The sequence below is a fragment of the Equus quagga genome, chromosome 15 (genome assembly GCF_021613505.1).
Source record: "Equus quagga isolate Etosha38 chromosome 15, UCLA_HA_Equagga_1.0, whole genome shotgun sequence".
Classification (NCBI taxonomy): domain Eukaryota; kingdom Metazoa; phylum Chordata; class Mammalia; order Perissodactyla; family Equidae; genus Equus; species Equus quagga.
The window spans coordinates 53,384,055-53,407,723 of record NC_060281.1 but is presented as its reverse complement, the minus strand read 5'-3'; the positions used below and the strand labels follow the sequence as shown (position 1 = coordinate 53,407,723).

Here is a 23,669-nt window from a genome sequence, read left to right as displayed (position 1 = left end):
TGAGTGAGCAAGTGAAGGTTGAAGTGGGTATTTCCTTTGTGCTAATGAACTAACAATTTAAATTTCAGTCATCCTCTGAGACAGATTCCACAGTACTTATGGGGTGGGGGTGGGGGGAGGTTCTTCTGTTCTGTTCTCCATCTTCCTTGTCATCCTTAATGTCTAGTTCTGAAGGTTTTATGTTTTGGTTTCCAAAGCACAAATGAAAACCTAAAGGATCAACATAAATAAAATAAAACTTTATTTTTAATAATAAAATTAATGTTTCTAGTAAGGAAAAGATAGTATGTCATTCCTTTAGCAGTACAAACAATCTTTTATCCAAAAGAATACATTGGGTTTTATTGTGTCATTTGTCTGAATACAGACTCAGTGGAATATCTAAATGATACCCTGCTCTGAACTCCAAGTTGAAAGTAAGTTTTTATTATACTTGAGGGAAACAATGGGTTCAGCTGCTTATTGCAAGGAGCAATTGCCAAGGGAGAGTTAAACTCAATTACTGTAACCATACTGAATAAAAAATACTGCCAAGAACAAAAATACGCCTGGGTAAAGACAGCCACTGAATAAAAAAAAATCGACATAAAGCGTATCAAATATTTATTTATCTGGGCAACAAAGGACTATGATACATTGACAGGCATGGAAACTACTGCCAGCACAACTCAATACAATACAACTCGAACTGCTTCCAAAATGGCCAGTGAAAATACAGAATACCAGGTGGTCCCAAATGTTTGAAGTTCTTTGAACAAAAAGAGAGAGTGAGAGAAAGAGAGAGGGGAAAAATCCCTAACCCTTGGTTTAAAGACAATACTCATTTATTGCTCAAATGATGCTTTTAAAGGCGGACAGTGGAATAAAATAAACTTTCTTTTTCTCCCCACAATACATAGAAGGGTTATCAAACCATTCAAGTTTAAAAATCTTTCCAGGGTCCAATATCACTTTGTTCTTTCAGTTCAATGGAAAGCTAAATGTAATACTAATTATATATAAAATTTTATTTTACTTTTTTTGTATTTGTTCTGCTGTTTCATTGTTGTCTTTAACATGCTACAACAGGGCTAAATTCATGAATCCCAGAGAAAAAAATCCCCCAAACCTTGAATCTCTAAATAAGTACCATGAACCACATGAAAAACTAATAGCGAAGATTCAAAACCCACTAAACAAGAGGTAAACGAGATCACCAGATAAATAAAAAAAAAAAAGGCTTAAAACAGACTCACCATATTTACAATTCCCATTAAATTACACATAAATAAATATATACAGAGACGTGAACACTGATTCCCTTATATAACTGTGAATCGTGTTGCCAGAGAAAGTTCAAGTTGGTCGCTTTACCTTGAAGAGGAAAAACTTCTACAACTGAAGACATGACATGGAACTTCGTGTATTTGTGTTCAAGTTTATTCACAATACTGATAAAAATGTCATTATCCTTTTTGCCTTTTTTTTTAGTATGGCTACAATCTGAACTGAAGTATGTAAGGGAAGGTGGTGATTCAGTCCCATGAAGCTCATATAATTTTTTTTTTAATTTTTACGTTCTTTTTTCTAAAAAAAAAGTTATTACTTTTTTTGTTGTCGTTGTTGTTGATTTGTTGGGGTTTTTTTAAAAAAGGTTCACAAACTCGGACAGAACTTTTCTTTGCTGGCTTCACGGCCTGTTCTGTTCTCTTAGGCTCCACATGAGGGTAAAGGGGAGTTGGTGCTGATGGGGAAGTCGAGGCAGGGCCTGAGTCAGCAGGGGCTGCCCCACTGGCAGGAGAGAGCAGTCCCCCAAACTCCCGAGGGCCGAGGGTGGTGGCGGCAGCGGCGGCGGCGGCGGCAGCAGCAGCAGCAGCAGTAGCAGCAGTGGGGGTTGCTGATCCCGGAGCTGTCACCTGCCGGCGGTGGTAGGTGGGGCAAGATTGAGGGGGTGGGCGCGCCGGGGGCTGGTGAGGCGCGGGAGGGGGCAGGGCGGGAGGAGAGCCTCACTTTCTGTGTTTCTCCTCTTTGTCACTGCTTTTGGCGCTGTTGTCCGTGTGGCTGTTGGGGTTGTTGCTGAGGTACATTTTGTCCATGGCCTTGAGGGCCTCGGTGAGATAGTTCTGCAGGGCCGTGACCGCGGCGCACACCGCTGGGCTGCCGAAGCCGTGGGAGATGAGGTTGAAGTGGGTCAAGCAGCTCTGGATGCCGGGCTCCAGGATGGGGTTGGGCCGCGAGTTCCCCAGGGGAGATCGGTCCTGAGCCAGCAGGTCGGTGAACTCTTTGCATATCTGTCTACAGCACAAGTGGAGCAGAGAGAGAGAGATGAGGCTCCTCTGTGGGCAGCACGGGCAGCAGACACCACCTCTCTTCCTGCACTTCCCTCTGCCGGGAGCCAGCGGACACCTGACCTGACCCAAGGCCCCGAGACAGAGCTGTGGGGGCCACATGTGGGGAGATCCAGTCACCTCTGAGTCCACTAAAACTTCTCTCCTTCCTTCCATACTTCTCTCTCTCCTCTCTCAGCTATACCAAACTTCGAACTCCCTCCTTTCTCACTCACACCAAACATCCTAGACATAGGAAAACAGTTCACACATTACAGGAGAAACAAAGGAGAGGAAGAGGGCTGAGGAGTCAGAAACACAGTGCCTGGCCAACGGCCAACAGCGTGCAGCCATCAGCTGTCCTGTTCAAAGCATCACAGGGCCCCTATTCTCTGCTCTCCCAGAGACCTCAACAGTAGTTTGTGGGATGAAGTCTCCACTCATTCACCTTCAAATCAGGCTGGATGTGGACAGAAAAGCCAAACTTCTCTGGGGGTTATTGTGCCTTAAAAAAAAAAAGGCACGAGAAACCTATTACTTGGGTATAATTCAGATTGGTTTTGGGGCAGAAGAAATAAACATTTCAATATCCCATTCCACTTCTTTTCCCACACCAAAAAAAAAACAATTCTCTAGGAAAATTGTGAATTTGGGTGTACTTAGGAAACTAAGAGAAGAGAAAAAGTTGAAGTTGCAGAAAGGGTCTTGAAAAGTGAGGAACACAGATGTGATCTACACCCTGGGAGCCCTGTCTCTGAGTCTGGGAAGCAAGGATTAGCTGGGGCCTTCCTCAGGCAGCAGCAGCCCGGGGGTGGGGAAGGGAGCAGGGAGGAGGGAGAATGGGGAGCACTGGCTGGCTGACTTCTCCAAGGCCAGCTGATGTCCCCAGGCCAGAAACTGTCCCGCCTGAGGCCTCAGCCTCTGCCCTCTGGTTCCATGCCCTCCTGTGACATCAACTTTGATAATTAAGGGCTTCCAAACAAGCCTTTTAATTTTGAGAAAACATATCAAAACAGTCATTTTCTTTTCACACACCACCTGGAGAAGCCTATTCAGCCCAGGCACCAATGGGAATATAACTTGGGCCATTTTGAAACCTATTTGACATCTCGCCTGTAGGCTAAAACTTGTGGGCTCTGTGTGTGTGTGTGTGTGGCACTTTCAAGGAGGGAGGGGAAAGGAAGGCAAGAAATGGGGTAAGGGATTAGGGTTGAAACTAGGCCAGCTTCTGGCTTGCACATTTTGCAGGCCACTGCTTAATTCTTGCCCTTGGAGACCATATTGATAGGAGCCAAAACTGATACAAGAAAGACAAAAACTGATACAGACAAGCCTGCTACCCCTTTAAGGACTTGATTCTGGTCTATCTGAAACAACACAGTCACAAAGCCACACTCAGCTTCCATCAAATTCCTACTATTCCCCACCCCCAGACACATCAATTTTTTTTTTTAAATGAGAAGCTGGGGCAGAAGAGAGAGAAAAGATGGGAACACACTAACGGTCCTATTTGTACCATACTTCCTTCTTTAAAATACATTATGGTTTATAAGTTTGTGGTGTAACTTCAATGTTTACAACAACAAAGCTGATTAACACAAAAGCAAAGAGGAGAAAAGTGAGAACCAAAATGATTTTGACTTTGGTTTCTCTTGACAATAAGACACAGAGACCCCGAAGAGGTAAATGCCTTACTTTGTAGCCAGGAGCATGTTTTTTCTTGTCACTTGCTCATTGGGATCGGAATGCTGTCGGTTGAGAAATTCAGCTACTGCTTTGGCAGGAAATTCGGTTTCGCACACATACCCAAAGTCCCTGGCTAGGTGGACGGCTTCTCCTGGCAAGAGGTGAGAGGACGGAGGCAAGTGAAAGAGAATCAAAGAGTTGAGATCAAAACTGCCTCCCAACTCTCTTATTTTCTGAACCCAGATGCTGAAGGAAACACAAACTACTTGTTTTCTCATTTCAGGCATTTTTATTCCCTTCTCTGCAGGATCTGGTGGATGCATTTACCAGGAAAAATAGCCACTTGTCCTAAAAGGCCAAGATGACCTGAAAATGTAAACCCCATCCACTACCCTCCAGTCCCATCCCCCACCTGATGACATTTTCCCAACTTCTCTTTTAAAATGTCTCTTGTATTCCAACCTCACACCCATCAACACATCCATAAATGATATTCATAATTACTCCTTGAGCTTTTCTGCAGGGGAACAACGGAGGGTTTACAGTTTAACTTGATCGCATATAATTATCTGTTCATCCAAACCGATTAACCACGAGGATTTGAGGGTCACTCCACCGAGTCTGTCTGTGTTGTTGATTTTCGAATCTTTGGTTTTAATTTCCTGAACCAGTTGGTTTTTACTGCAGGGCTTCCTGCCATTAGCTCCAGCTCCGGAAGAACGCATGCGCCAATTAGAGCATCAAAGCCGTCCGCGCAGAGCTTGTTTCCATAAAATGGAGCGGATCACAAACAATAACAGTTCTCCAGAAACTGCCTCCCTGCTACAGGACGCAACCCCCAAACCCAGACACACGCTCACACTACACCCGAAGCCACCACTACCATTGTCTTTGCGTATAATTCTTTTACGGTATGCAGAGCAGGTTCTCTATGTACTGGCATTATTTTTAATATAATGCTAATGTAGTTGAGTTTCTGTCACTGAACAATTGCCTAGTATTTAAGTTAGTTTATTATCACCTTTGTCCTTATTAACAAATGGTTCATGGGATTCCTCCGCAAATGTATGGTTTTAAACAGTTTTTTAGTTATTTACAAAGCTAGAACTGGAATTCCTTTGTAACACATCTCCTCAAATATAAGATGTAAATAAGATAAAATGCCTTCTTTAAATATAAGTGATAGTTTTGAAATATGACTGATCATTTAAATGCCTTTTTTCCTATTGGCATAAGATCTTTCCAACAGAACACAAAGGAAAATGCAAGAGAGCTACGCATTCATTCCGGCACACCCAAACTTAAGCTAATTTAGTATCAGAAAAACTTAACAAGAATCTAGAGGAGGCAGGAATGTGAGCAGATTCTGGGGACAGTATCTAGATCCGGGAGTGAGGAGAGGGTTATCTTTTGTTTTGAGGAGTTTGGAAGCGTCTATGTGTAGATGTGTGTGTGCGTGCGTGCGTGCGTGTGTGTGTGTGTCAAAAACTGACATGAGAAACTTTTTACAATGCTTGTTTCTTTTTTCTTTTCCTATCCAAACAATTCAAAGTCTAAAATTGCTCACTTTTCTTCCCCTCCAGCAGAGAAGCACAGTTAAATGAAAGATAAGGGAGCACATGTTTGGAAAACAAAAACCTAAAAGGCCATACAACCCTGAGCTTTCAGGACGGTCTTAAATCAGGATGCAGGTCAAAGATTCCCAAATTAATTCAGGAAGTAATGGTCACGCATTTCTCAAACGCACATGTCAGAATAGCTTAAGTGATTTACTGCTGAGCTCTATAAAGGAGACAGGAACTTGAAGAATATGCAGTTCTTAAATTTTCACATTGTTTAGATCAGAATTGGGCCAGGGAGGTGTAATTTTGTGGCCGAGGGGAAGAGGAAAGGAGGATAGGAGTAAATGCCAATAGTTTTTTGACATGCAAGAATTCCATTCACTTCCAGCTATATTCTCTGGAAAAACTGAAACTGCCCAATTGACACAAAATACAACCAAACATCTGGCCACTAAGGATTATCCATTTTCCCAGAAGACAGTTCCCTTTCTTGTTAGCAAGTGGTCTCGCTTACCCTCCACTAGTGATGTGAGCAGAGTGACGTTGGCAGCTTTACGTCTCCCTGCTGGCAGATTTAATCCTATTTTGTCCAATTTTTCTCTTAAAGATCTTCCTCCATTTTTAGACTTCGCCCTGTTTCACAAACATATGCGAGAAAGGAATTTAGAAAACACTGGATTGTTCTGCATCACATTATAGTCACTCTGACAACCTCCTAAAATGTGCTTTTAAAAATTAAGAACCATGGCCCAGAGATATTTAAGGGAGGGAAACAGAGGAAGGAATGGTAATGGACAGACCACAGGACATAAGAACTTGTGAAGCAGAAAAGCACCCCTGTGCTCAGTTATGATTGCAGCTGCTGTGGCAGGTTGGAAGGTTTTGAATTGCCAACTCTCCAAAGAAGAACCACAAACAAACAGACACCTCCCATCTCTATGATTTGAGGTATTTTTGAATTTAACTGATTGCTGTGTATTTTCCCTGTTGTTACAATCACACAAATCCCAAGGGGGTCTTTAAATTGTCTTTGCAAGGTTGCTGTTAGTTTGCTCAGAGTAACCAAAGTTATCATCCCTCTGTGTTTCATGCTCTGGCTTTAGCCCCAATGGGAAACTCATTTCACCAGCTGTTTACATGCCATGTCACCAGCCTAACTGGAAATGTCAAAAGCTGATATCAGCCTTTAAAAATTTCACTGATTTCAAAGACAATGGAGGCCGTTCTAAATAGATGTCTAAATAGACTCCCATAATCAGAAAGTGGTTAAGATAAATTGTTTAAATAAAACAGCAAATTAATTAATTTCAGATTTTATTCCCTACTCAAGTGCTCTTTAATTGTGTGGATTAGATTATACTCCCCTAGGTAAACAGTCTCCAATATTGGGGATGGGGGCAGGGGAGGAACAGGCAGAGGGTGGATTCAGATCTATGTCAGTGAAAGACTACAAAGGGACAGCAAAATGACTGCTAAGGAGGAAGAAAAGATTAGGATAGCTGATGTTAAAACCTTCCCAAAACGGCTTTATGGGCTTTATATGGGATATACCATCAGAGCGGAACTATGGGCCCATAAATAGACACACAAATGAATAAATGTCAAAGGAATAAAGTTTTGGGGCTACTTTCTGATGTTTTTTTAAAAAAGAAGAAAATATTATCCAGGAAAGTTCAACACAAGACCCACCCCTCACAACGTTGGGTGGATCCCTAGGAGGACGAAGCCCACAGGAGGGAGAAACCTGCCTGGAGGGAAGGGGCTTCACCTCGATGACCCTGGTAAGATCTTATCTACGAAATGAATGTTCCTCTCCTTGGGGGGGGGGGGGTTGCGGATAAGATGAGAATCCCTGGCCACGTAGGTAACATGCATTCGTCAGTAACTGCTGCACAAAATGCACGTAAAGGGGCCTTGCACACTGCCTGGGACACATCAGGGCCGCCGTCCATCAGAACCATTAACCGTCTGGACCAAGTGGCAGTGACCGGGGGCGTGGCGCTCGGACTCAAGAGAAAGCCACTATCTTTCCGTTTAAAACCCTAGCCAAGGGACAGCGAGTTGCGGTCGAAGACCCTACACGAAGGCAAGGCGAAGCGACCAGCCTAAGAGGAAGTTTTCCAGGGCTTGCAAGGTGTGCGCGAGGAGGAAAAAGACGGCTGCACGGCGCCCCGCGGCTGCAGCGGCCGGGACTGAGCCCGCGGCGGCGGAGCGAGCTGCGCGTGCGCGTGGGGAGCGGGGGAAGGGGGCGGAGGGCCCGGTGAGCGCGCTGCGGAGGCCGCCCGGGCGCGCGCCAGAACCCGGAGCACGCGGGAAGGCGGTGGAGAGCGCAGGCGCGCGCCGCCTCGCCCCGCCCCGCCCCCCCCAGCCCCCACCCACCCGGTTCTGGGCTCTTCTTCCCGCCCCTTTCTTTTCCCGCGAAGGGAGGGCCGTGGCGCGGGGCCCGTTTGCGCCGCCGCCCCGCGCAGGCGCAGTGTTTCCCCGGGCCGCGGGGCGGGGTGGGCAGGGCCGCGCCAGGCCTCACCTCCGCAGCACTCCGCCCAGCAGTGAAGCGTTGAGACACTCGGGCGGTGAGAGGCGCCGCTGTACTTCCGCCACCGTGACCTTGTACTTCGAGGTGGAGCTGAGGAGCGAGAGGCGACCCGGAACTGAACAGAAGACTTCGTTGGGGTTCACGACGCCGCCGAAGAGGTTGTCCTTGTTGATGGGGATGGCGGAGACGGTGTTGCTGTTGGACTTGGACAGGGACACGGGGCCTGCGGAGACAGACGCGGAGGCCGCGTGTGGGCGCGGAGGGGACCGCCCAAGTGCTGCCCGACCCGGCCGTCGCCCCGACCGGCGGCCCGCGCTGCGCCGCCAACCCGATTGTCTCCCAGCCCTGAAAAGCCTATGGCCCTTTCCCACCTCCTGCCCTATTCCCTGCTCTGTTCCCGGCCTAGGGATCGACCTCTGCCCCTCGGCGCCTCACCCCGCCAGCCAGCCAGGCCTGTGCATGTGTCCGGGCTCTTTCCTTTTAGCCTCAGGATGCTGTCTAGAGATGGTGTTGAAATTGTGACCATCTCGCCTCAGCATCCGATGAGAGTGGGCCCCAGACGAGGTGCTGGAGCAGGGTTTAGGGTGCAGGGGAGGGGGTTTGCAAACCAAGAGCAAACTATGTGTACTTCGGAGGCTTTGTGGGGTGAGGGGTTTATGTTGGGGAGAAATTGCTTCAAAGACCTAAAATTAAAATCAGCCGAGAGTTTAGATGGCTCAGGCAGCCTGTAAATGAGCATTTCAGTTAAGGCACTGAGCTGGGAACTGGGGGGTTCTGTTGTCCCACACCACACATGCCCCATCCTTTTGATAAATAGGCCCCTTCCTATATTTAGTTTTGGAAAAGACTTGAGTTTTGGAAGTCCATTCCACGCCCTGTTTTGAACTGTGAGCACGAAGGATAAACAGGCCTACCAGAGAATACTAGCAGTGTGTCCTTTTGTTGAGCAAATAATTAACAGTACTTCTCCCCTTAAGAGTCTTCACTAGGAAAGTGGGGAGGCTATATTCTTGCTAGATAAAATCACAAGCTCTTCATTATTGGACCCACCGTAGTTAGAAAAAATCCAAGGCTAGCAGAACGCATACTAACATGTAACATTTCTCAACACCGGTACAATTCAGATGCATTCACAACCATTTAAGTCCTGTATGCATTTATATTTTAAAATTCCACATGGAGACATATGTAATAATATGCATACATTTTCATCACAGTACCCCTCCCTTTTTGATGGGGATATTCTAGACGTATGGGGAGGTGGGGGGCTCTAGGTTTTGGATAGATCACTTGTGACATTAATAGCTCTGGGGAGGCTAATAGAGACAATAGGAGTTAAACGAACTCTTGAGAGATTACTAATAAAAGAGCCAATTATCATGTCGACTTGGAAAGAGCATCTCTTAAGATTTATCCTTTGCACATCTAATTTGACGTGACAAAGACTTCACAGATGCAAAAATGAAACTTTAAACTAGCTAACAATATAGTGATTGGGGTTAGAAATGAGAACAGTTTTATATAGCATCGTCCTCTGGTGGGCCTAGAATCCTGAAATGTAACATTGCCACCATAACAAAAAAAAAAAGCTGCTGTGAATAGCATTTAATCCAGTAAACTTTATTTCTGCTCACTAAACAATACAAATTACAAATCCATCCAAATCACTTGACACTTTTTTCAACAATTTCTGCTCTGATCCATTATGCTAATGATCCTGACATCTTGAAAATGCTAATTTTAACCAAAAGCCAAATTTTTGTTAACCTAATTCACAAAGTTTCAAAACCCTTAAACAACTAATGAGAAATTAAATTGAAGAATGTAAAAGGTTTCATCATCTGGTAGGGGTGCAACATCTTTTTATCATCTGCCCTTATATTAATATGAAGTTATTTGCACTATTTTAGCATTATACACTTCTTAACACTCATGGCCACTCACACAATGGATTTCACTATTAAGCCATTCCAAAATTGAAATACCACTTCCAAATCAGTTCAACTATTACACATTTCATGTGTTTGTCCAGATATCATTAACTAAATTAAATGGTCAACTCATGAATCAGAACAAAACTAGCCTGTTACTAACATACTGAAAACCGATCATTTAAGCATTGCTGTTCTATGCCTATCTATTTGCTAATTCTGAGCCTTTAGGAAATCCTATTTGAAAAAAATAAATACAGCTCTGCAAGTTCTTTTAAATAGCACTCTGCCTGTAAGGACATGCTTGGAATGCAGAAGGAAATGGCTTACCTTTCTTAATTACAGTTTGATCTGGGATGTTAATACCCGGGTCTTCTACATGCTGCAACAAAAGGATACACATGGATGTAAGTGTATAATCAAAACAAAAGGAAATGAATATTCCGTGCAAGAGGGGGGGAGGGGAAGGTGTAGAATTGAAATCTCCCCCTCCCATATAGTGACATTTATATATAAACATCTCATCTTGGCTTATTGGAATTTGGGGCTTTGCAACTCAAGAGGTTTCACTGCACACCCACAGCCAATTTTTCCTCCCCTAGCAAATAATCCATGTTTCAAGGAGGTGGGGGTGGGGAATAAAACTTTCTTTGGAAATTAAATCAAGTTTTGGAGCACCTAATCTTTCTCGCAGTCAGTTCACCCTTTACAAACACACCTAGCTTTAGTTTGGCGCCTCAGCGGCTTCGGACCTTAGCGATTCCAGTGTTCAGGCAGCAAAAGCCAGAGAAACACAATAGAAATGACAGAGGCGGGAGGAGCAGGGGAGGGTTGGGACCATTGTAGGTAGTGTGATAAAGAGCAAGCGCATATACACACCTTCACTTATGCAAAACTGAAAATAGTTTATTTGTTTTGTTTTTTTTTTTAAAAAAAAGGACTACTGCCTAAACTGGTTAGCAGACAGTAGTATGAACACGATAAAAAGCAGAAAACCTTTGAGGTAGTTTTCCTGTTGTCCAGCAGCAGATTTGTTGGTGTGGGGTTCTTGTTGGTGGGGTTTTTTCGTTGTGTTTTGTTTTTACAGATGGATGGATATACGTGTGTGCTAGAGTCAAAACGTGATTAGAAAGTAAAATGAAATCATGTTTTCTAATGCAGAAACTGACAGGCAATATAATGTCTGGCTGTGTTTACAAATTAGCACCAGGGCTGCTGAGATAGAAGATTTTGCAATCGTTACCAAACACAGGCATTACCATTTAAAAAACTATTACTTCCTTCTCTAGTCTTTGTCCAACAATAATACTAATTCGAACATTTTCCATTCTGTCTTGGATTTATGCTCCTGTTAATTGTGCCTGATCGCAATGATTCCGGGTGGATGGTACTAAGTTGCTTTATTACAGGTTTTATTATACTCAATGCTCTCATTTGTAACTTGCCTAAAGTGCTTCTGGATTTAAGTATAATTAAATTGAGAAATGTTCAGAAATGACTACTGCTGCAGTTCTTGTGTTTTAACTATATGGGGAAATATGATCCCTTTATGCATGCACCCTAAACCCATAAAGTAAATGTAGTGTGGCATAATACTTTTATTTGTGTTATTTCTAGACCTTGTCCATACAGGGAAGACTGTTAAGTTCAAAACCCCACTGAGATATTAATGATTAAATAATTTTCACCATCGATTTGATTTTCTTAAATATTTAGCAGTCATTCTTATTAAAGGTTAACTGTTGTAGCAGTGAGAAAATTGAAAACAACCCTTTTCCTGACCCAAATTCCTTTGAAAGAATTTTTTTCTTAAAAGGTGGGGGATGGAGGGGGAAGAGCCCCAACTGGGTTTCCTTATTTTTATTTGATTTTTTGCTTGATTTCTCCTACTGACCAATTTCACCACAAAGAGTAACTATACAGGTGTTAAGAATTCACACCAGCCACTTTGGAATTTTTGCAAAGCAGAGCAATTCTAATTCACAGTAGTTCCAAAAGCTTACAACGTTATTTTGCAATTCAAATATTTCCAAAGCGCAGACTAGGGAAAGGGTTCAGAGATTCTTTGGGAAGGGGAACTAAAATGATCACAACTTCCAGATTAGTTTTTTAATTGCTGTTTTCTCAACTATTGCTTCTCTCATTTCACTTCCCAAGAAATGCACTGTTTAGTATCAGTTTCCAAAAACATGTATGAACACACACACGTGCACACACACGCACACACATGCAATGCTTACTAAACCCCACACTGGATCAAGTACCTACTTTCCTGCTTTCCATGCAAGGCTGCTAAACATAACCAAAAAATTTCAGTGATTAACTGGGCCAAATGAGAGATGTAATAAATTTTCTAATTTCCTATGTAACTTAAATAATGTTTTAAATTCACCAAGCAAGCAGGTAAGTTCATCTGACCATTTTCTTTGCAATCTAATGCAGTAATCATTAAACTGTCAACGAACATATTGCTGCAATATTTGATGCAGTAATTTGAAATAGCATTTTAGCAAAAATCACATCCAGATACATTTCCTCTCCAAAGAAAAGTAGCATTAACAGAGCCTTTACAGCTTTAATAAAATTATTGGTTTGTTCTAATTCTGTTTCAGGAAGGTTGTGAGGAAACCATAAATATGTAGAATTGAAGCAGAGATGCTGGTTTAAATTTAATTTTGGAAAGTATTTTCAAATTATCAATAGCCTGGTTTGCATTGTAAACAGTAAATGTGCTAATACCATGCTTATTTAGAAATCATTTAAGCTGCATTTATTGATAACTGAATTAGAACTCAAATAATGTATTGCCCAATAGTCTCAAAACATTTAATTTAATATGGGGTGTAGCAGCTTCTGATAGGCGTTGGGAACCCAGCTAATGATTTATGAGGTCAGCATTTAGCACCCCTAGGAAGAGAAGAAGGCTGTATTTTAATGTCCCTTTGCTCGGATTTGCTGCTCAACTATTCTTTAATCAGAGTCAGGTATACACACAACTTTTAGATATCACTAGTACTTCCAAAATCGGTAAAAATAATTTTCCTAGTGCATCTTTTAGCTTTCTTTTAAATTGCTAAGGCATTTCATGAGCTCTTTCGGTTGAACTGAACGTCTTTTCCAGGACAGGGAGAAATCCCCATGCCAGACTCAGCGGTGGAATCAGAGCCTCACCTAATCGAAACAGTTTACGGTCCTCGAGAGGGGAAGATATTGTTGATGGTGACATTCGTCTGATTTATTTCTGTGTTGATGGAAATGGTAATGCAGGCATTGTTTGAAGGAGCTCCAGGAACCATTGTTCTAGGAGCAGAACTCTCAACTACTTTAAATTTTTAAATTTGGTTGTCTATGTGGGTCCTCAAAACCTCCACCCCAAAAGCGAAATGAAATTTTGAAAAGGTAAACACCACTGAGGAAAGCCCGGGCCCACCGGCCGCACGTTCGGGTACCTTCTCTGGGGCTGGGTGAGTAGGGGCTGCATTCCCTCTCGCGACGCGCGCGCGAGGCCTCTTACCGGGACGTCCTCGATGGCGTGAGGTAAGGAGTGGATCGGGAGGTCTCCGAGTCCTGAGCCAAGCCCGTGGGGGCCGTGCAGGAGGTCCTCGTGCCGCCGGTAGTCCCTGCGAGGATCCAGGCCCGACAGCTGGTGGGGCAGCCCCCGGTGCGTGTGCAGAAGCCCAGACTCCTGGCTCTGCCTCTGGCCGGGCCAGCCCGGGTGCTGCGGCTGCGGCTGGGCGTGTAGGGGGTTCAGGCTGTAGGGGTCGTTGACGTGGGAGTAAGGATCTTGCGACTGGGGGTAGATAGGCTGGTAGGGCGGGGGGAAGTAGGGGGGCTGGAAGTCGGCATTGGGGGTGTGGGACAGCGGCGGGGCGCTCGTGTAGGGAGATTGACCTACAGTGCCCAGCTGGGGCAACCGTGCCGTCCCGTTGCTGGTGCCGTCGTGACGGTCCTAGAAGAGAGCGAGAGGAAGGGGAAAGAACAAGAAATCAGGCGTCGAGTTACAGCTGTGCACTCGAAATCCACTCCGCAGGACTGCGTGGGAAACCGCCCTTTCCCGTCGGCAGGCTGCCGAAAGAAAGCAGCTCTAAGTTGTTCATTTCGGAAAACACCCCCAGAAGTGAGCCGGGCTCTTCCAAAAACGCAGGGAATTAGAGTGTGCAAACGTGAGGGCATAAGAGACTCTCCTTAGGCGTTTCCTTCAAAGAGGGGAAAAAGACAGAAAAGGGCCTCCTGGAATACAGCCCGTTCAGCTGCAGCATGAGACCTCCCTTAAGCAAAATTAAAATTCCTGCTAAATATTAAACAGCAGAAAAGGCCTTTTCTTTTTTCCCCCGGATTTGAACCTGCCTGCCACTGCGTTATTGTTTACTCTGTTCCATTTATTGGGGGGGGGGGGGGGGCATCATACACGTTCAAAGACTATTACCATTTCATGACTATTTAAATAGAAACATATTTCGTAGAGGGGCTGTAACGAAAGCACACGTTTAAATTAGCAGCTTAAAGATGGTTTTAACTGCGGGATGGGGGGCTACCTTTTCCGCTTCCTCAGTTAGGAGCCTTTCTCTGGACAGGGTCGATTTTTGATTTGGACGGGGAGAGGGCGACGTCAAGTCAAGGTTTACAACAGAAAGATTCAGCCTTAGTGGGTTTAAAAGAGAGAGGTGCACCCCGGGGCAGAGGCCCCCGCCCCTTCCACCCCAGCCCCAAAGGGCAGAAGAAACGCCTGACTTTATGTTCCTCTATTGCAATTCGCTTGCAAAACAAGCAAACAGAGTTCCAGGCGATTCCAGGCACCGCGAACCCTCGGAGGTTCCGCCCCGGGCCCCGAAGGTAGGGGGCACACCGGGCCGAGTTTTTCCTGCAGACGGATTAAGCATCAAACGTTGGGAACATCTCGGGAACAAGTGAAGACGCAAGGAAATAAAGACGAAGGTGGCGAGAAACACGCCTTGGGAAGCAGCAGCGAGGTAGGTCTGCGCGCCGGGAGGGGTCGAGCGGGGGCAGGGGGTAATGCATTCGATTTACGAACGGAAAAGAGCGAGAGAAAGGAGGAAAGAGGGAAACGCACATGGAAAGGGGGTGTCCTGAAGGAAACCTGCGCGTGAAACCCGAGGTCTCGGGCAGCTCCGCAGCGCCAGGTTTCCAGCATAGAATTCCTAAGGAAACGGGGGGGGGGGGGGGGGTGGGACTCACCATAGCTGAAAAACTGTGAACTAACATCTGCGAAGAGTCTGGGGTAACGAGTCAGGGTGGAAAAAAACAAGCAAGCCTGGAGAGCCCGGCTGCCCGGCCGCCCGAGCGCGCCCCACACAAAAGGCGCCGACAGCCCGCGCCACCCAGGACTCCAGTCACGGCGCCGACGCTCCCCCGAGCGCTGGAGCCCCGCTCTGGTCCATCCGAACTTGAACCACCGATTCGAGCGGCGCCTTCAGCTGGTCGAGCCCACGGTCTCTATCCTGCCGTGATCGGTTATGATTCAAAGTTCCTTAAAAAAGGAAAAACCCCAAAAAAAGGAAAAAGAAAAAAGTGTGTGTGTGTCTGTGTGTGTGTGCGTGTTCCTTAATCCGTGTCTCCCCCTCTTTTCTTAGCGGCGGCTTCGCTTGAGCTTCTAATGACCGCGCTGGGCAGCTTTCCTGGAGCCTCCTAATAGCAGATATTCATGACTATTAATATTACACGAATACTTAATAAGGGAAGAATGCCTGGAAATCGAGCGTGAAGCGGAGAGGCAACTCGCGCCGGAGCCGGCTCTCAATGCAGTCCATTGACGGGAGCCTCAGTGTAGCAAATCGGAGGTGGGGAGAGGGAGCGCGAGAGACAAAAAGCGGGCGAGAGAGGGAGCGGGCGAGCGCGCGGGGGGCCGCGGCGCGGCGTCTGGCGAATCACAGGGAAGGGGCAACATTTTAAAAGGTTGCAGGGCATGCAAAAGTGAAAGAGAAAGAGGGAGAGCGGGAGACCGAGGGAGAGAGCGCAGAGAGGGAGAATGTGTCTGCGTGCGTGTGTGAGAAAGAAAGTGTGGGCGAGCGAGGAGAGCCTGGAGTGGGGAGAGGGGAGGGAGGGAAGGAGGGAGAGCCCGAGAGGAGGAAGGGAGGGAAAGAGGGAGGGAGGGAAAGAGGGAGGGAGGGAAGGAGGGGGAGGGGGCCGAGCCGGAGCGCAAGGAGGGGGAGGCAGCGGGGGAGGGGTGGGGAGGGGGAGAGGAAGCGAGCGAGGACAATCAGACCTAAAAGGCTGAGGCAGACCTCGGGATACCGTGGGGGCCGCGCGTCGCGGGCAGGAGCTGCCGGGGACCGCGTCCGGGCGTTCATCGGGCTCTCGGCACGGTGGGTGCTTCCCGGTCCTCTCCGGCCGCGGGCTCCTCCGCTCCGCAGCCGGGCCTGGGACTCGGGATTCGGCTGCCCGCCGCCGCGCCGCTCCTCCATGGCCCGGCGCCCCGCCCGCCACCGGCCCTCGCCTCGGCCGCCGGTTGCGCTTCCCTCGGACACCCGGAGCCGTCCGCTCTGCGGCAGCTGCCGCCCTGCCCTCGGCTCTCCAAGGCAGAGGTGCGGGGAGGGGGAGCCGGGACGCGGCCCGGGGCGCGCAGAGACGCAAGGCGGCCCAGCCCGGGCGCCGCTGGCACGGGTTCCCGGCTCCCGGCGCAAACCCGTCCGACTGGCTGGGCCACTCCCGCCTGACGCCCCCCCAGATGACGGGGCTCGCTCTCTCCCAGGGCGGCAAGGCGTCCGCCGCTGCCAGTCTGTCCGCTGGGTTGTCAGAACAAGCGGCACCTCGCCTGCTGCGTGTCCCTGCAGAGCCCCGACATAATTAGACAGTCCCAAGCCGGCTCGAAAACCCGAAATCCCTGCTCCGGCGCTCGCCCACTACAAAGTTGTTGAAACAGCCTTCACTCTTTTTATTCTCCGCTCCCCCTTGTTTCTCGCTTTTTTTTTTTTTTTTTTTTTTTTTTTTTTTGCCTCGCTCACAGACACATTCACATGCGCCCCTACAGGGTGCCTCCCTGGGGGTGCAAGTTCATTGCCTTTCCCGTAGGTCCCGTAGGCGCCCAGCGCGGCGCGGAGGTTCGGCCCCCGCCTGCCAAGGGCTCGGCGCCGCCCGGAGCTAGGTTTCGGCCTTCGCGAAAGTGAGCGTCCGAACCTCGGGCCACAGCCCAGACTGGGACAACTCATCCTGGGAGACTTAGGGGTTCACTTTCACCCAGACCAGCTTGCAAAGGACCCCCCTCCCCAGCCCTGAAAACAAAGCGGATGGTCTGACGTGGGGTCTCTGCGCCCCGCACTGTGCGCGATAGAAGCCCCCCGAGTCGCGCCAGTCCCGGTGCGACATCATCCGGTGCCCAATGCACGGAGGCGGAGGGGGGACGAGAGGGCGAAAAGGGAGGGCCCCTGAAAGGAGAAAGATTTAAAATAGTCTGCAGAAAGGAGAGGGGGAAGGGGACGGGTGACATATCGTTCACATAAACTCAGCTGCTGATTTCAAGTGAAGACAAGACCCCCGCCGCCGCACACGCACAGAACTCCCACGCCTGACATTCTCAGCTCCAAATGCCGAAAAGAAAGAAAGACAGACAAGAAATGGGAAAAGAAAAGAAAAAAATAGCAAAAGCCAGGACAGCCACCTATTTATTTAGGTAATGTCGGGCAGCAGGCCTTCCTTCCCCACCCCCTCTCGTGACTCAGGCGCTCATTTCGACAGAAGTTGTAAGGGTGGTGAGGGCAGCGGCCGCCAGGCCCGTTCCCAGCGCCTCCCGAGAGCGGACCCGTGGTGCTGGGGCTTCCCCGGCCTCCCCAAGAAGCCGAGCTCCGGGAACCCTGGGTTTTAAAATGGGCTCCAAAGCGGCGCGCTCTGTCGTCCCGGAGGACTCTCCTAACCAAAGGTCGTGTGCAGCCCCGCCAGGATTCACATGGTCACGCAGCCGAGCGCCGGGCGGCTCCAGGGGAAGACGCGTGGGGACCCGGCGGCCAGTAGGCTTCGTGCCGCGTGCAGTCCCCGACCCCTACCCCCGGGGTGAACCAAGTAGCTCAGAGAGAGAAGCTGTTTAGAACTTCTTGAATAACATAGAGCACCTGGAGCGAGCCCCGCAGCAATTTGGGAGATGAGTGTTTCCAAACTGAACCCGCTTACTGGGAGGTGCAACTCAGCTCAGAGCGAAGCGGGCGGCCCCTTCTCCAAACAGAAGAGAGCCTTTTTAGAAAGGGGGTGGGGAGGTTAGGAAGGAAGCAAAGAAAGAATAAATAAAAGACGCACTATTAAAGAGCAGAGAGGAAGTTAAAGAGAGAAGGGGTTTTCTCTTTCCTTTCTTTTCCTAATGACTTGGGCCCCCAGAATCTCGCTGGAAAGTCACGCAGAGTGCACAGGCGCGTGCCCAATTGTCAGTAACTGCTGCAAAAACCCATGCTCGTCTCTTCGCTCCACTCTTAGGCACAGCCAAAACTGATCACAAAAACGGGGAAAGTGGGACACGGGCTTCGAAAGAGGGGAATGAAAGAACGGAGCGTCCACATCCTCCCTCTCCATCTTCTCCCCTACATTCTTCGGGCGAATCCGAGAGGCGGGCGCTGCGCTGGGGAAAGTTTGTCCCACCCGCATGTCGCAGCTGGCTGCGAGGAGAGGAGGAGGAGCGGGAAGGTAGAGCTCGGAGCCTGCCGCAGCAAGGATAACTGAGCCAGCGCCGCGCTTACCTCGCAGTCCTCGTACTTGATATTATCCGTCAGTTTCCAAAGCATTTTCATGGATCGGCGTGAACGGATTTGCCCCCTCTCCGCCTCGCACCCAAGTGGAGCTACTCTCTGGGTAAGCGCAAAGTGCTGGCTGCCGGCGATGAGCGCAGGAGGAGGAGGAGGGCGAAGAGGGGGAGGAGGAGGAGGAGGGCGAGGAGGAGGAGGAGGAGGGCAAAAAGGAGGAGGAGGGCGAGGAGGAGGGTGAGGAGGAGGAGGAGAGAATGGAAAGAGCTCCCGTGTGCGCTCGGAGATCTCCCTCTAATGGTAGAAACTTTTCCCTTTTCCAGCTCTTTACCAACCGCCTAATCGCCTCATTAGCATATCAACAATAGTCCAATTGCTCGCCAGCACCACAATCTGCCGCCGGCCGCTCCGACCCAGGTATAAAGGCCTCTCCGAGCCGCGAACTTGCTCCTAGAGCGCACGCCCGCCTGTGAGCCGACGAAATCTCCCCTGAGCCCCACCGCGCCCCTGCCCCAGCACCCCCCGCCCCATTCCACCTCATTCAGCTTCCTCTCCATCTTCTCCTCGCGGGAGATGTCCTCCGCAAAAGCTGCGCAGGGTCCGAGCGGCCACTCCTGGGGCCCGGCTGCCAGCACCTCTCCCCCACCCCTGCCGCCACTAACGGCGCTGTCCTTTCGGCCCTGTCCAATTTTATTAGAAATTATTAGCCTTTTCGCAATTAAACATAACCACCAAACCAAGACCGGCGAAGTCACTCCAGGATTTTTGCCCAACAAGAGATCGCCTCTGCTCGCGGCAGCCGCCACCTCCGGCCGCAGCGCCTCGAGAGTTTTATTGGCTTTGCGCTTTCCCCCCAGGTGGGAGATTTTGCCAAATGGCTCCGGTTGCTCGGCTGGGGTTTGCGATCCTTTAATTGCCGCGTGTAAAATAAAAATTGTACCCTGAAGAGGTTACTTGACAGCTCCAGGGGTTAAATGATTTTCCTCTCGTTTGTATGAAACTAGGGCCGACTGATAATTCAACGTGGCGTCTGGGCTAAGGGTTTCCTAGGTGCGGTGTGGACAAGAATACAGAACTCCTATGGAGACTCACTGTCGCTTCTGGAGTGGAGCCGAAATACCGACATGTGTGCGCCGTGTCATGCATGCATCAAAATAAATCGCTGGGAACCAACTCTTCGCTGTGCTAATCTGCTCCAGTTTTCCCAAGATCCCCCTTTTTAATTAAAGCAGGAGAGTTCCTTCATGATTTGGTGATGTTACTAACGCGGGCGCGCTCGCGGCGCAGTGCCCGGCTGACGCGGAACCCGGAGGCCCCGCAGCCAGCCCCTCGTCCAGGTTGGCAAGCCTAGCTCCCCCGCTCCACACAGGGGCCTGCTCGCCCCACCGGGGCTTTCTATTTTTTTCTTCTGTTTTAGCGAAATTTTTTAAGGAAGAAAGAAAAGAGAAAGACGTGATGTGATCCTCCGAAATACAAAGTAATTAATCTGGCTGATCTTCCTCGTTTTTCCTCCATAAAAAAGTTTCTGTCTTTCTCCCTGTCTAATACCGCAAACTCCCCGAACAACAGTAGCTCTGGCCTCAGAGTTGCTCTAGCAACGACCTCCGCTCCATCTGGGCCTGTTTCTTGCAAATCTCCAGTCCTCCTAGGTTTCCACAGGGCGTCCGCGCAGAGGGGTACAGGCTTTTGCAAATCCGAGCTTTCCCTAACAGGTGGAAGCGAGGCAAGAACAGGGAGGATGCCTCCCCCCAACCTGCCGAAGGGCAATTCTCCCTCCAGAAGACGGCAGCAAATTCCCCAAGCCAGGCAAAGTAGGCCAGAAGCCCCCAAAAAAGTTAGGAAGAAAACTAGAGCCGGGGTGGGAAGAGCTGGAGGGACGCCCTCCCGAGCCCTCCGCGCGCCCTTGCCCTCCCTTTCCCCTCCTGAACACGAGTCCAGTCCCTTGGCTGAACCCCGCTCTCGGCTCAGTACCGCACTCTGCCCAGAAAACGGTCAACTTCCAGGGCTAGCACCACGCGCCCTGCGGGCTGCCCCCGGGCCCGCAGCTCAACCCGCGGCGTGAAGGCGGGAGGTAGGCCGCCGGGAGCGCTGACACCTTTCCAGCGGCGGCCGCCAGCCGCAGAGCGTGAGCTGCAGGCCGAATCCCAGGCCTGGGAGCATGGGATTTTACACCCCCAGATGTCGCCGGAGTATGCTTCAGGCAACTCTTAAGTTTCGCTTTCTTTCTTGCTGTTTGTGGCTAGAGGAGGCATTTAAGGCCCTTCATCTTCTCCACTCACCACCCCCCTTTCTGACCGGCGCCCCGCAGATCTCCGGCTCCGCACCCGCGGGGGCTGCTAAACTGTTGTTGTATTCCCGCCGAGGGAGCCTTTGAGGTGCAGATTGGGGCCTGCCGGCTCGGTGCCGCCGCCCTGCCCGCCTTACGGGCGCTGAAGAAAGGCCGGGGCCACCGCCCCGGTCGCCCCTGGAGACAGCCGAGCCGCGTTAGTGTGAGCGTTATTACCACGACAAGTCACTTCATTGCATGTCAATGCTCCGGCCTCGCCGGACCCCGGGACAGCAGCGCCAGGCCTGGGGGTAGGGGTCGGGGGTCCAGGCCTGATGTGGGGGCGTGGAGAGGGCGTCCGGGGAACAGCGAGTATCTGTGTGAGCGACAGGGACGCCGAGAGAAACAAAGAGACAGCGAGGGGCCAGAATGACTATTTTTTCAGGTTGTCACCACCCAGTGGGACCCAGGAGCCCAACAGGCCAAGGCCTGAGGATCCGGCCCCTCCAGGCTCCAAATCTGCGTGCCCGCCCGAGATCTAGTCTTCCCACCACCTGCCAAACTGTGAGCCCGCAGGAGCCAGGCCCAGGGTTCCCTCCTTTCCCCTTCAGGCCGCGATCTGCTGCTTCGAACCTTACTCGGGCCCCCTGGAGGCCCAGCCCCGGGCCGAGCTCGCGCCCGGGGCCTTCTCTCCGCGAGGAATTCTGCAGCGAAGTTCGCCCGACTTGAGCAGAAAACTCCAAAGACCTCTGCCCACGAACTCCCCCAATCTTCACCCTCCAGGGAAGAGAATGAAGAAGGGCCCTGAGGCCCACAGGGGCAAGGGAGGGAAAGATGTGGATTCCCAGGATTTGTGTTTGGTGCTGGATTTGCATCCTTAAACCACAAAGTTAGTCAAACTTTGGGGATAAAATTGCATTTACTGAGGTTTAACTAGAGGAAGAAGTATGAAAGAGCCCACGGTTGATAAAAATAAGTGCAGGGAAAGAAGTAAAAATCGCAAGATGACTTCCTTTCCCCAACTCCAGGGAATGTAGTGAAGACGAGACTTCTCTAAACCTTACTTGTAATGGCCTAAATCTGAAACAAGCGAAAGAACTCTCCCCAGAAGGAGCCGGGCCTCGACTTTTCTTCGGGAATGTCGGGGCGTTTGCTTCGAATCGCCCCGCAGGCCCGTAGGAACACAGAATCTCGCCCTAACCAGGCCTAGCTTGGCTGGGGCGAAAAGAGGGCCCTGCGGTTCTCATTATGAAATGGGCGACAGGGGAGAGGCTGCTACCCTCACCAACCTGGCCACAGCTGCCCTGGTTCCCGTAGGGGAAATGTCTGGAAGTTAGGAGAGCGCTGGAAGAAGGCCCCCGTGGCCTGGGTCGAGCTCCGGGGCTCTGGCAGGGCAGGATCCGGAGCCTAAGTGGCCTTGTGGTGCCCGAGACCGAGGAGGGCCAAGTTTCTCAGGCTTTGGTTTCGGCAAATTCTAACCCTCTTGCCTCATCACCCACCATTCACCCATCGTCCAGTCACCCCCATCCGGAGCCCAACCTGGGAAAACTGGGTTCAGGAAGCGGACTGAGTGAGAAGCTAAACTTTGCGCAAACTCTTTTAAGTATTTTCCAAAAGAAGAAGCTCGCCGCCGCAACTAGTCCATCGGACCCCCTTTTCATTTTCCACACTCCCTAGATCCCCAAAACTTGGAGACCCAAAGGGAGACAGGTGCACCAGAATCCCACCTCACGCGCAGCCCTGGGGTCTAGGGCAAGACCCAAGGCGAAACCAGCAGGGAAGCTTCCTCTCGGCGCACCGCACCCCCCGCCCTGCGCCCTCCCCCCTCCTGAATTAGTCATCTACCCCTATTTCTACTTGGGGTGGGGGAGGACTGCTGCAGCGCAAGCCACAAGTGACCCCCGGGGGCCACCTGTGGAGCGCGCGCCGGACTTTTCCCGGCTCCGGGCCCGCCGGCGGCGCGCGTTGCCCCCAGCGCCGCGGCCGCCGCCTGCGCTCGTTTTTCCTGTCCTCTTTCTCTCCTGGGAACACTCCTGGGCACTGCCAGGCGCGCCTCACCTACGACACTCCTGCCCTGGGCCACGGCTCTTCCTCTCCGCCTCCCCCTTCCCGGCCCCCTCCCCCGCTTCACCCCCGCCCACCTCGGCCCCGGCCAAGGCAAACCCCCGTACCTGCCAGTCCCCCATTTTGGCAAGTAAGGACATCGCGGCTCGGCGCTCCTGGCGACTGGTCCCCGCCGGGCATGGGCTGTAGGGCTCGGCCGGGCCCGCTCCCTGGAATCGCTTAGGCAAATCCTCCTTTTTTACCTGCTCACCAACATCTCACCTGGTCATAAAGAGCTGGGTTGCTACCTGCTGACGCATGCGCACTAGCCCAGGAATTCACTCCGCCAGCCCTAGCCTCCTCGCCTCGCAGAACTGACCTGGGAAGTGATGGATTTATAGCCGCGGCAATCTCGCCATCAGCTCCAGCTTTTCCCAACAGCCCCAACCCGCTTTCCCGGTCAGTCCCTGAGCAGCGAACTGAGGCCGACTGTCTGCTGGGGTGTACTGGGCGCGATGCGAGTGTGAGGGGGTGTTTTCGCACTCAAGCAATGGGGGCATCTACACGCTCTTCCCATGGCTCTTCTCCCTCTCGGAACTTTGGGGCTGGGAGAGTCTCCACCCAGAGATGTGGAGGGGGGAGGGCAAGGCCTGGAGATGGG

The 23,669-nt window shown here is 50.2% G+C and overlaps 1 protein-coding gene and 1 long non-coding RNA gene across 5 annotated transcripts; one reads left to right on the top strand and one right to left on the bottom strand.

Annotated features, from left to right (window-relative positions):
* Window positions 1-586: 586 nt before the first annotated feature.
* Window positions 587-23,376, bottom strand: TFAP2A (transcription factor AP-2 alpha). 3 transcript variants are annotated; one of them, XM_046639807.1, is made up of 7 exons: window positions 23,137-23,376; window positions 13,533-13,967; window positions 10,349-10,400; window positions 8,079-8,310; window positions 6,069-6,187; window positions 4,002-4,143; window positions 587-2,274 (listed from the first exon to the last, which is right to left on the bottom strand). In XM_046639807.1, the coding sequence occupies exons 1-7, from the start codon at window positions 23,167-23,169 to the stop codon at window positions 1,986-1,988; spliced, it is 1,302 nt and encodes a 433-aa protein (XP_046495763.1). In that variant the 5' UTR covers window positions 23,170-23,376; the 3' UTR covers window positions 587-1,985. The 3 variants fall into 3 exon arrangements, with proteins under 3 accessions (XP_046495763.1, XP_046495762.1, XP_046495764.1); XM_046639806.1 differs by lacking the exon at window positions 23,137-23,376 and adding an exon at window positions 18,697-18,899; XM_046639808.1 differs by lacking the exon at window positions 23,137-23,376 and adding an exon at window positions 15,215-16,088.
* LOC124226482 (uncharacterized) lies at window positions 18,682-19,942 on the top strand. 2 transcript variants are annotated; one of them, XR_006885311.1, is made up of 3 exons: window positions 18,682-18,808; window positions 19,023-19,556; window positions 19,704-19,942. It is a non-coding gene; the product is annotated as an uncharacterized LOC124226482 (long non-coding RNA). The 2 variants fall into 2 exon arrangements; XR_006885310.1 differs by having other exon boundaries at window positions 19,023-19,942.
* Window positions 23,377-23,669: the final 293 nt, after the last annotated feature.